Source organism: Talpa occidentalis, unplaced genomic scaffold (assembly GCF_014898055.3).
Source record: "Talpa occidentalis isolate TD23 unplaced genomic scaffold, MPIMG_talOcc4v2.1 talOcc4.3, whole genome shotgun sequence".
NCBI lineage: Eukaryota > Metazoa > Chordata > Mammalia > Eulipotyphla > Talpidae > Talpa > Talpa occidentalis.
The window spans coordinates 84,888-97,523 of NW_023603184.1; the positions used below are offsets into that span (position 1 = coordinate 84,888).

The 12,636-nt window shown below is 40.7% G+C and overlaps 1 protein-coding gene across 1 annotated transcript; it reads left to right on the forward strand.

The window, feature by feature from the left end:
• The first annotated feature begins 5,521 nt into the window (after nucleotides 1–5,521).
• On the forward strand, nucleotides 5,522–6,502 carry LOC119254161 (olfactory receptor 5A2-like). Its single transcript, XM_037521284.1, has one exon. The coding sequence runs from the start codon at nucleotides 5,537–5,539 to the stop codon at nucleotides 6,500–6,502; it is 966 nt and encodes a 321-aa protein (XP_037377181.1). The 5' UTR covers nucleotides 5,522–5,536.
• The last annotated feature ends 6,134 nt before the right edge of the window (nucleotides 6,503–12,636 follow it).

Below are 12,636 nucleotides of genomic sequence, written 5' to 3' on the forward strand. Positions count from 1 at the left end.
TTCTGGGAGATGGCGGGGGTGGGGGGAGACTTGAACTCCCAGTGTCAGAGGATGGACCCACCCTTGGGTGGGACTGTGTTCCCTTTCTGAAAAGCCCCTTAGGGGGAGGACTGGTAAGGTCAGTTAACTTGATGGCACCTGATGTAGTTGTGCAAATGGATGGCCAATCAAAATTGATTAAAAAATGAAATAATCTGATTTATTAAAATTGCACCACAACTATGAAATCATGACTTACCTGTTCTTGGTCTTACTAAACATTTTTGTTTCATGGTGTCGTTCATCACTGACAACATACTCAGGAGTTGGCGCATCTCCCAGGGTTGGTTTCTTCGAGAGAATTAAATTCGGGATAGAAACGAGTGCAGGTGGAGCGCATGGATGGTGCTTAAGGCAAGTGAGTTTGAGGAGGATCTTATTGCCAGGAGTCCTCTTCAGGTGGATTTCATTCCCCCAAATCACCCCTTAAAACTGACCCTAGAACGCAGGCTGTCCACTAGGTGGCAGAACAGTCCAGTGGCTGGGGGATCGTGTAGACCCGGGTGTCTGGGATGTGGGTGGATTGTTCAGTTATCTCAGTTGTGAGTCATCTTGCTGCGTGGGTTTCTAGAGGTCTTCTTCAGAGCTTTGTTTCAGAGTCAAATCTGAAGTCAGGAGAGTTCAAGAGCCTGAATTCAGCTCCTAGGACACCTAACCTGCTTTGCTCTTGTACGTGCCTTTGAATGACTCCTGGAACCTCCAAATACATTTCTATCGTGTACCTTAGCTCCGTGTCTACCGCCTGGTGACAGACTGAATGTCTACCAGGTTGAAGTTTTCACTCGTCAGGAGTCATGAAATACCAACTGAGACAATGCTGCAAACTCTAGTTGGAGAATCAATGTCATGTTTTATGCTAAGAACCTTTAGATTTTTTTCCTGGACTTCACTTAGAAGCAATTAAAATAACCTCATTAAAAGAAGTATTCAAAAATGTTAAACAAACCTGAAAACTAATCATCTGTTAGGAGAAGCCGTCAACACACAAAGAAAAGCATAGCATAGTAGACGCTAACTTTTGAGTTGAATCTCAAGCAATGTCTTCCCAATATCTGTAATTTCTATGGTGTTTAATTGCTTTTATCTGCTGCTTGTTTTTATGCTTTTTGATGTTCACTTAAATTCTGCCTTAAATTCTTACGTTTAATCCAATATGATATTTTGAAGTTAGGATTTGGAGAGTTTATGGCTATATCCCCGTGAATTTATTAAGACATCGTTTCCCTCATTCTCAACTTTCATATAGACTAGGTTGACAGAGACTCTACCCTTTCGTATCCAACATAGACATTGTTCTATCCATGTTGTAGCAAATGGCAAAAGGTTATCTTAATTTTTTTTTATAGCTGAGTAGAATTCCATTGTGCGTATATACTTCATCTTCCTAGTGGACACATCAGTCTCTTGGCACTAAGGTTGGCTCCATAGTCTGGTTGTTGTCAGTGGTGCTGCCATGAGCACATGAGCAGGTATTCCTTTAAATTAATGCCTTTGCTAGGAGTGCTTCTCTTGAAGAACTTCCTTCCTTTTTCGTATCACAGTTTTCTTTGGAAGTCACTTTGTTTCTTTCAGTGATCTCAATAGCTAATTTTCTTTCTCTAAATTCAACCTAGTACCTGTGTATCAAAATTCCCAGTAATTATATTCCTTCATATAGAAGACATTTTTATTACTTATTTAGTTTTTGTTTTCAGACTCAGGATTCTTAACTTGATCCCCATGAAATGAATGAACTCCTTCTTATCAACTTTATTCCCAAAGAAAAACACTTCTTTAAACAGAAGATGAACATTTCAAAATTTCAGATTTTCAGAACTTGATGGGTCCTTTGAGAACAAGCTCGATTATCTTGTACCCAGCAGGGGAGGGGAGGGTCTTAACTGACATGCCGACAGTCACGCCTGCACACTCTGGACAGCAGTGAGAGCAGCACCCAAAATAATAATGAGCAAAGGAGCAGTTCATGTTGCAATGAAAATGAGTCAAAATAAACAATCACATAGAAAGAAGGGATGGCTCTGGCTGTACCCTGGACCGAGTCAGTTTTGACACTACTTAGCACTCAGGGGTGACTTCTGTTGATCAGGCGCTGTGCTCTGACCTTCTTAATCACATCCCATTTCATGATGACAATAAGCCTTGTGAGGTAGGTGTTATCACTGCACAAGTTTTATAAGTGAAAAGCAACATTGAAGAGGCTTAAAACCTTTTATATGGTTAAAATGGCAGAGCCAGAATTCAACCTCGAGTCTTGGCGTTGGTAACTCATTATTTTTCAATATATTTTTTATTGTATGTATTTTTTATATCATTGTAGGGGCAGGAAGGGCACAGAGCAGGATCTCTATGATCCTGGCAGATGGGTAAAGGAGAGTCCTGGAACCCTCGGTGACTTTTTCAGGTTTTTATTGAGCTTTTGCCAAGTTCACAGCAGGCAGGAGTGCAGGGTGGCGGGGAGGTTGGCAGGCCTCCCAGACCCCGTGAGTCTTTACTCCTTCTGGGCTCTCTGGCGTTCTCTCGTGGTCTCTGCTTCTCTGCTGGTTCTGCTCGCATTCTCTGCTCTCTTCTCTGCCTCCGTTCCATGACGCTGCCCTTATAAGCCCAGGTGTGCCCACCTATGCATGGCCACACCCACTCCAGGGGCCAGCCATCAGGCATGCATGCAGGACCACAGCGATCCATCATTAATACTAATGCTGGGAGGGTGGATAAGCCTGATACCTTTTCACTTGCCCTACAATCATTCTTTATTTTGTGCAATGTATGCTTTCTCAGCTCGGTTATGGTCCCTGTGAAATTCCCTCCACCCTCTCACCTGCGGACCATCACCATAGTCTCTTGTGCTCTTCCCATCCCTGTTTTTATCCTACTCCCTTCTTCCCCCTGCAGAATGTCTCTGGTTTACTGTTGCTGTTGATTATGATTTTTGCTTTATTTTAATTACTTTTTCTCCCTGATCCCTTATTTGGATCCTCTACATTCCTTCTATAAGTGAAACCATCCAATAGTTTTCTTTTTTTTCTGGCTAATTTCACTGAGCACGATCCATTCCAGCTCCATCCATGTTGCTGCAAATGGCATGAGCTTTACTTTTTCAATTGCTGAGTAATATTCCATTGGCAATGCATTTTTTTTAAGTTTTTTTTTTAAGATTTATTTATTTATATATTTATACAAGCACTGGGTACAGTCAGACACACGGGAGGGTGAGGGAATTCACCAGAGCCAGAGTGGGGGACAGAACAGGCAGACTGACGAAATACACTGCTGAGGGGAGCAGCAGGCGCAGCAGGAGTTGTCTGCGCGCAGATAATGCATTTTTAAACACAAGATTTAAACACAAGATTTTTAGCACCAGATTTGTCAGATGACTATCTCACAAAATGGAAGATTGCCCACCTACTCCAAGGGGAGTCCTCCTGCACCCAGTGGGGAATGCCTAGGGGAGAACGAGACAAGGGACTGGGAATAAGACTTGGGCGGTGGTTGGCTGGCCCCTCTCCCCGCACCCCAGAGAATAATCAGCCTGCAGAAAGGGTGGGCTCTAATGGCTTTGGGCTTTTCACTTTGGACCTGGCTCGAGGGACCCACAGCAGCCCCATGCAAGACACGTGTAAGTCTTCCTACCCCCTGAAATAATGAACTCCCTCAGGCCATTTTTAAGAGTTGGTAACAAGGAACAGGGATTCCAGAAGCAGATATTACAGAGGCCAAAGCGTAAAAAATTGAAGTAGGAACCCGGCATAAAGCAGCAGGAAATGTAGGAAAACTGATTGTAAACAACGATGGACTAACCAGCCAGTTTTGTTTCCTGTATTGTGTGACCTCAGGACACTTTGCCTAAGTAAACCGGTAAGTCAAGCTTCTTCCTTCCACCTCATTCTCCAAAAATGACAATGATAAATGTACAAACTATTCCACATTTTATCTTTAAAAGGCGCATAAAATCTCTATTTATTCTCAGGACTTTTGGGTGATTCAATGAACTAATACACATCAAATCCTTAGAAAGCTTATCTGGTACTCAAGGAATGCTAAATAAGTGTTTCTATTTTGTGTTATATATTATATTATAATTGATTGCTCACTGAAATACTGCTCAGCCCAAACTCTGCTAATCTCCCTCAATGAGCAGTGAAAAAAATTCATTCATTTAACAAATATTTGCTGTGCCTTTATCCTAGTCACTGTTGTGATAGTCTCAGTCTAGACCAGTGAAGAGAACAGACAGAACTCTCTCTTGCCTCTGTGTCGTTTACATTCTGGTAGTGAAAATTTTAGTACAAGAAACACCAAGCTCATCTTATTTCCCTTTTGGTAGGTTTAACACAGTGATGTCCCAGTGAAGGGTTGTCCCAGTTCTTGGTTTTTACTGTCCATGTCTCTGACAATTTTTGGAAATGCACATCTAAGAGTCATATTTATTTATGTTAACAATTTCATTGAGATAGCCCTAACATATAGATGTTTGCCTCCATTTAAGTGATACAACCTGATGTTTCTATATGTAAATATATGCATATATGCACATATCATGTATACTTGTATACATGGATGTCATTTGTGGCAACAAATGATATGTAACACATATATACCCTTATAGGCTTCCATGTGGTGAAAAGATCACCTAAATAACTTATCCAATGCTTCTTCATAGTTATCCTTTTGTATGTGTGGTGAGAAGATTTAAGATCCTCTTGGAAAACCACAGTACCGTAGTGCTGATGATTGTCACCCGTTGTTCATTGTGTCTCCAGAACTGCTTCATCTCACACACTTAATCTATGTACACTTGACCAATATCTCTGTATTTTCCTGACCTCAGCTCCTGGCAACAGCCATTCTACTCTCTGCTTTCATGAGTTTAACCCTTTTAAAGTCCATATAAGACCACACAGCATTTGGTTGTCTGTGCGGGCGGTTTCACTTAGTAGGAAGCTCGCCAGGTTTATCCATGTTGTCACAGATGCTCGTGCTCTTTTTTTAATGGCAGAATCACAGTTTACTGTGTGTGTCTATATATTCTTTATCCTTCCATCTATTACTGGCCCAAGTTGTTTCCATAACTCTGTAATTGTGAATAATGCTGCAATGAGCTTGGGAGTGCAGACGTTTCTTCTAGATAGAGATTTCATTTCCCGTGGATACATGCAAAGATGTGGGATTACGGGTTTAGGTGGTAGTTCTGTTTTTAACTCCTTGTTTTCTGTAATGGCTATGCCAACTTAGTTGATTTTTAAATGCATTTTATATAGTGACTAGTATAAAAACTTGTCTAAAATGAAATTATCTTCTAATAATTAAAAAATACACATATAGCATACATAGTGTAGAAAGTACCAGAGATTATTGTAGTCTGATAGCCATTGAGAAGACTGCTTAGCAGATGTCTGGGGCTTTAGCTTGTTGCTCCCTGTGGTATGATCACTACTACAGTAACAAACAAAATCCAACTGATCACAGAATTGCTTCTTTCCTTTGTGCAGGATGCAGGCCTATGGCTGTGGGAAGAAATAACACAGTTGTGACAAAATTCATCCTCCTGGGATTTTCAGATCAGCCTCAAATAAAGATTCTTCTTTTTGTGCTCTTTCTGGGCATATACCTCCTGACCCTGGGCTGGAACCTGAGCCTCTTCACCCTCATCAGGATGGATTCCCACTTGCACACGCCCATGTACTTCTTCCTTGGTAACCTCTCCTTCCTGGACATTTGCTACGTGTCCTCCACGACTCCCAAGATGCTCTCTGACATCATCACAGGGCAGAAAGCCATTTCCTTTCTTGGCTGCGCCACCCAATATTTTTTCGTTTGTGGCATGGCACTGACTGAATGTTTCCTTTTGGCAGCCATGGCCTATGATCGCTACGCCGCCATCTGTAACCCATTGCTCTACACAGCCCTGGTGTTCCATACACTTTGTTTAAAGATGGTGGCTGGTGCCTACGTGGGTGGATTCTTTAGCTCTTTTATTGAAACCTACTCTGTCTATCAACATGATTTCTGTGGGCCCAACATGATCAACCACTTCTTCTGTGACCTTCCTGCAGTCCTGATTTTGTCCTGCTCTGATACCTTCATCAGCCAGGTGGTGAACTTCATCGTTGCCGTCTTCGTCGGAATAGCATCTGTCATTGTGATCCTCATCTCTTATGGTTACATCGTTTCTGCTGTCCTGAAGATCAGCTCAGCTACAGGTAGGAGCAAGGCCTTCAGCACCTGTGCCTCTCACCTGACTGCCGTGACTCTCTTCTATGGTTCTGGCTTCTTCATGTATATGCGGCCTAGTTCCAGCTACTCACTAAACAGGGACAAGGTGGTGTCCATAATCTATTCCTTGGTGATCCCTATGCTAAATCCCATCATCTACAGTCTTAGGAACAAGGAGATTAAAAGCGCCGTGAGGAAAGCTGTGGCAAGGGCTCAAGTTCTTTCTCATGGGCACTCACTTTTCTGCCACTGAGCAGAGTCAGTTGTGAAGATTTTCAGGTTGTTTTGGACTGGTTGACCTACGCAGTGATGGGTGTTGAGCAGGCTTTCTCTTCCCTCCCCTTCCAGATTCCCCTAATCAATTAATGTACTGACTACTGGGAAACAGTTTGACCACAATTAATTTCTGGAATGAGTAGCATTGTATTGCTTGGGATCTTAAATGCTCAGTGTAGCAGAAATCTTCACCACCATAAAGACTGAAGAACTTGGGACATCGAAATAGAGTTTGAGTCCACAAGAGCTAAACATTGGGGAAATGTTCGTCCAGCATTCAGCATGGTGATTCTTCAGGTAGGGCAGGAATGAGAGTATAGTCACTCAGGAAAGGTGTTCTTTTTCTAAACAGAGTTGATTTCTTTTCTAAGTTTTGCAAACGCTTCCCTTCACAGGCAGACACACTCTCTATGTGAGATCTATGGCCGTGTTAATTTACAGAGGTAGAGTCCAACTATTTAGTTATATTAAGGCAGGACAGAGATGCAAAACTTCTGGTTAGGGTCTTAGTGACTGAACAAATGGGACAACACCATTCACTCAACTGCAAAAATTAGTCAGTGAAATGATTGAAACCAGGAATCATTATTTGAACCCAAAGTAACAGTTTCCTAATCTACAAAGTTTTTCAGGAAGCGATGGAAGAGGCTCACACCTTCCTTTGGAAAATTTCCCATTTTTCACTCATTTTATGTGAACTTCTAGAAGAGGATTTAGCCAAGGAAGAAGAGAATGATTTTCCCTCCACCTTTATTATGAAGTTGATGTGTCCTTGAACTGGCATTAAATACTGGAATAAATTTGCTCTGCTGTGGCCTGTCTTGGGGAGGCCATTATTGAGGGAGTAAATAAGTATCTGCTTCTGTGTCCAGGGCAAGTTACTTGGTCTCAGTGTGCCTCATCTCCTCCTCTGTAGAACAGGAATACTGAGAGTTAATAATCCATAGTGTTAATGGGAAGAATGAAATGAGTTGGTGTATGAAACCCTCATTGTCTGCTGCATATGTTCAGGATATGTATTAGTATTATTCATTATTATTATCCTATAATACTTTACACATGTCCATGTTTTCTCTTTGAGCCAAGAGATACAAGACATTTCTTTAGTGTGGTGGAAACTTTGATGCATTGAAAAGTGGATCAGTGGAGACCAAAGCAAAGAATATTTAAGATTGTTTGTTCTCTGGTCATTGTACCCGTGATGCTCATCTCATCTCTGCCATTTTGTAATTTTCTAGTCTTAATTGAGCTACCTATAAGCTCTGTTTTCCTAATCTGCAAAATGGGGATATTTATTCTGTCTACCTCAGAATTAATACAACAATTAAGCGAGGCTATGCATGAAGAAGACTTTGCCCAGTTTTGGTTTATGGCAAAAAATGCTGGCTGACATAATCAATTGGTCAAGAGTTACTTTGCTAAAAGGAGACAGAGCAAGAAGCTCTGGCCAGTCTTCTCAGATTGAGGCATCATAGGAAGGCATGCCCTTTCTCCCATATCTCCTTCTTCTCGGCTTTTAAGAAGCAGTCCTTAGGGAAACAAGAAGAACTCAAGTTTATCCACCTGACTAGGTTTGGGATATAGCCAGACATGTGGGCCTTGGTGGCTCTTTTGGCATTTGGCCAGCTCTCAGCATGCTATTGGGGTTCCAGCTCATGGAACTGGCACGACGCATTCACCAATTTATCTCCTTCTTTTTCTCCCTGAATTATTCATTTCCCCTTCTTTTGTAAATTAGCCCTTTATTAACCTTTCTACCTGTGTCTGTAGTTGAGTCTTATTACACATCCCTTTTAAGCAAGTGGGTGAGGACCCACAGTCAGGCAACCAATTTCATAGTGGGTTTGCCCGCAGCGGTTGAGCGCTGGGTTGTGAAGCTGCCTGCAGCCTCTGCAGCGCCGGTTCGATCCCCGGCTGCTCCCCGGCCACCAGAGGAGGGTCCCACATGGCGCGCAGAACTCTCCTGCCGCCCGCTGCTCCCCTCAGCAGTGTACTTCGGTCCTTCTGCCTGCTCTGCTCCCCACTCTGGCTCTGGTGAATTCTCTCACCCTCCCGCGCTTCTGACTGTACCCAGTGCATGTATAAACAAAACAAACAAACAAACAAATAAATAAATAAAACATGCCTCTATTAAAAAAAAAAAATTAAAAAACAAACAAACAAAAAAAAAAACCAAAAGAAATAGCCACTGCAGGACCTTGCAAGCCTGTCTTGGAGCCTGTGAACATATCCCTTCAGAGTAGCCAGACTTGATGGCCAGCATCATCCAGTTGGAATGAGACAAAGCACAAGTGTGTAGGTGGATCCACACTCTAGAAATAAACACTCTAGAGGAATAACAAATCAAGACCGTGGAAATGGAAACTTTGGGACCTAGGTAGGGTGTAGAGAAAAAGTATCCTATTTTATATTCCAGGATATATCTGTATAGAAATTTTATATCAGTACTGGAAATCAGAAGTCTCCTGCATAATAGATGGGGCTTAAAACTGCATATTTGGTTGCAAATCTATTAAGAACAACTAGACCCCTAGATCAGCCTCCCTACCCCTCCTTGTTGCATTCAGGAAACTCCTTTCCCCTTATATCCCCACTCATCTTTCTTAACTTGAGCGAAAGACTGAAGATTATCCTCTGTAGATTGTAACAAGAGCTATAGACTCAGGGTCATCAGACCTATCTGTGAGAAATGCTAAGAGAAGAGGGATTATGATAATATCTACATAATGAAAAAGAAATTCTCCCTATTTGAGTCCCTTCCTAAGTTTGTATTCCACACATAGCAGTCACTCATTTAACTATCAGTACTCCTACGTGGGATGGCATCTCTGGATCAGAAACCTGGAGAATTCCTATAAGGAGGAAAAATCGTGCCCCAAGAGAAAAATCCTTGTTGTCAGTTACAGTAGGCGTTCATCAGAGCCAGTTCTGGCCAGACCACCAAGCAGAAAGCCCATCAGAGGACAATCTCTGATCACAAACATGAAGCTTCAAACTTTCTTTTTAGTGCCTTGCTCTGCAATATGAAAGGACAGCTGAGGATCACCGGAAAGAGATGATCTAATAAACAGGATTTAAAAAGAGAAAGAGAACTCACACAAAAAAAAGGTAATACAGGGAGATAGTCATGTGTCAAATATAAAACTTGAAAATCAATACAGGGTAAAGGGGGTATTGTATCTTTATTTTTTCTATTTTTTAATTTTTTTGTTATACAAGTCTTTTATTGAATCTTTCACATTGTATACTCTTTCTGTTAATCTCTCTTCCTGGGGTGTCTCTTTGGTATTTAGAAAGGTTTGTATTTCATTGTAATTGTCTGTGAATAAATGCATTAATTTTCCCTGTCTTACCTGCATCCTATAATTATTTTTCATGCTTAATTGCTGTGACCAGAACTTCCAGTACAATGTTGAATAGAAGTGTGAGAATGTACATTCTGCATTGTTCCTGATCTTAAGGAGAAACTACTAACTTAGTCTTTCACTACAGATTATTATGTCAGCTATAGGTTTTTTCAGATGCCCTTTAACAGTTTGAGAAAATTCCTTGCTTCTCTGAGTTTGTTTATCAGGAATAACTTTTGGCTTTTGTTAAATACCTTTCCTTCTATTGAAATAATATCTGACTTTTCTATTTTAGAGTGTTGTTGGTTAATTTCAAATGTTAGTGGCCCAACATTATCATCTTTTAAGGATTTAAAAGATGATAATGTTGGGCCTCCCCGGTGCCTCAGTGGGTTGAGCGCAGTGTTTGCTGTGAGGCAGTGCGGGTTCGATTGCTAGCCAGCCAGGGAGATACCCACATGGTATGGCAGACCTCTCCTGTCTGACCTGCTGCTCCTCAGCAGTGTTTTTGGCCCATCTGCCTGTTCTGCTCCCTGCTCTGTCTCTGGTGAACTTTCTTACCCTCCTGCACCTCTGGCCTGTACCCCAGTTCTTGCATAAATAAATAAATCCTTAAAAAAAGATGATAATGTTTCATTTTACTGCTACATAAGGAGTAAGAAGGGGAATGAACCCAGGAACTTTTCCCTTTGTAGGTCTACTAAAATGATTTGACTTTTATAACCATACCTACTTAGTATTTATCACATTTATAATTAAATTTCAAAACAGTGGCTAATTAATAATTGCTGTCTTACATTCATAATAATTATTTCTCTAAGGAGTACTTTGAAATTATGTATAAATATATAAAAATATTTCTATATAGCTTGACATATATATTTGAATTATAATTTTTTTGAGGGGACAATGGTCTATTCTGTACTCAGTTATCTTTATTTGAGTAAATTGATCCTAAATCTGGGCTTCAGGATTGAACTCTGATTGACTTATGGCCATCAGAAAATGCCCAATAGCCATTGCAACTAGCTTGGAGTGGATGTCAGAGATATGAGCCAAAGAAATCCAGAAAGATGCAGGGAAATATTAGTTGGGGATTATCTCCTTTTGTAGATGTTTCCAGAGGAGACACTCTTGAATGATGTAATTTAAAGCTGTTGAGACCTAGGACTTGTATAATTTTATTGACTTCCAGGCATTTGCATAACAATTTTTGGGAATACAACTTCACATCTCTGTATGAGCACACGCTTTACTCATCTTCCACCAAAACTCTGTTTCCAATACCCAGTCATCTCTCCTCTCCCTCTCCCCCTCCATACAGCCCTTCGGGTAACCATTATATTTTTCACAGAGCTAAGAGTTATTTTTGTTGTGTTTGTTTTCTCTTGTTATTTATATTCCACAAATGGGTGAAACCATAAGCCAAACTTTTTAACCTTAAGACCCATCCATTAGTCTCAAAAGGCACTATTTCACCTTTTTAAAAGGCTGAATAGTTTCCATTGAGTATATATCCCACAATTTCTTTATCCAGTCATCTGTCAGTGGGCTTAGGTTGGTTCCATGACTTGGCTATTGTGAATATATGGAACAGGAAAACATTAAACTATGATGTTTTGTGGCGAATGTACTAATGGTGCCCATTTACTGCCTTTGGTTCAAAGAGAGAATGACAATATTTATCCAAGAGAATTTTTTAGTTATGGTTAGGTGATCAACATGGAAGACACAGACTAACTCTACATGGTGATTTAAGTTTGTATATTTAGGAGCTTCATGACTGAAAAAAAAAGAATATCTATTTCTCTTGTTATGTTTGAGATTAAAAATATTTCCTTCTCTCACTTTCTTTGTAACAGAGGAATGAAAAAGTCCATGGAAGAAGACAGAAATCACACATCTGTGACTGTTCTACTGGGTATCTCAGATAAAAAAGTATCCAACTTACTCCCTTTCCAGTCTTCCTAGGAATCTACTTCCCTAATTGGGAATCTGGAATTTAGCATTCTAATCAGGAATGACTCAAACTGTACACGCTTATGTACTTTCCACCCCGAGATTGCTCATTTAGAGACATCAGCTATTCTTCCATCAGCCCAGGAATGCTCAGTCCTTTGCAAAGAAGTGTTTGTATGTGTTACTGACATACTCCATATTCCAAAAATGCTGTTTCCTTCACAGCTACAATGGGGGCAACCGGAGGTGTGGGAAAGGGAGAGGAGAGGGACGAGAACACAGTCGGGGTGGGGGGACCACAAGGGTCTATGATGTGGACTATGGGTCTCTGGTGGTGGGTGAACTATGGCAGCAACACCTGAAGGAGGAGATCCAGCACTCCTGTAATTCAAACAATGATGTCAACTAATATTCACTCAATAAATCTATTAAAAAGTCAAACTATTTTATTCTTATAAAAAGAATATGTTCACTTCAGGGTTAAACTCTAGTTCATAACAGGAGGAATATATAAACCAAGATATTAGTGAATGTTAAATCAAATAATTAAGTCATTGTCCCATCCATGACTTTCTCCCTTGGAGTAAGACTGGCTGAAGTGCAACAAAGCAACAATAGGACCTTGTCTAAAACTAACATTATCCCTAATCACAGCAGGTAGATGAGCTCCATTTCAAAGAGAACCCAGAAAGAAAAGTTGGTGGCATGATATCAAGTAGATGTTTTAATGAAGAGTTATTAATGCTGATGATTTGGAATGATCAATATCAGAATAAACAGCGTCTATTACTAGAATGCATCCTGT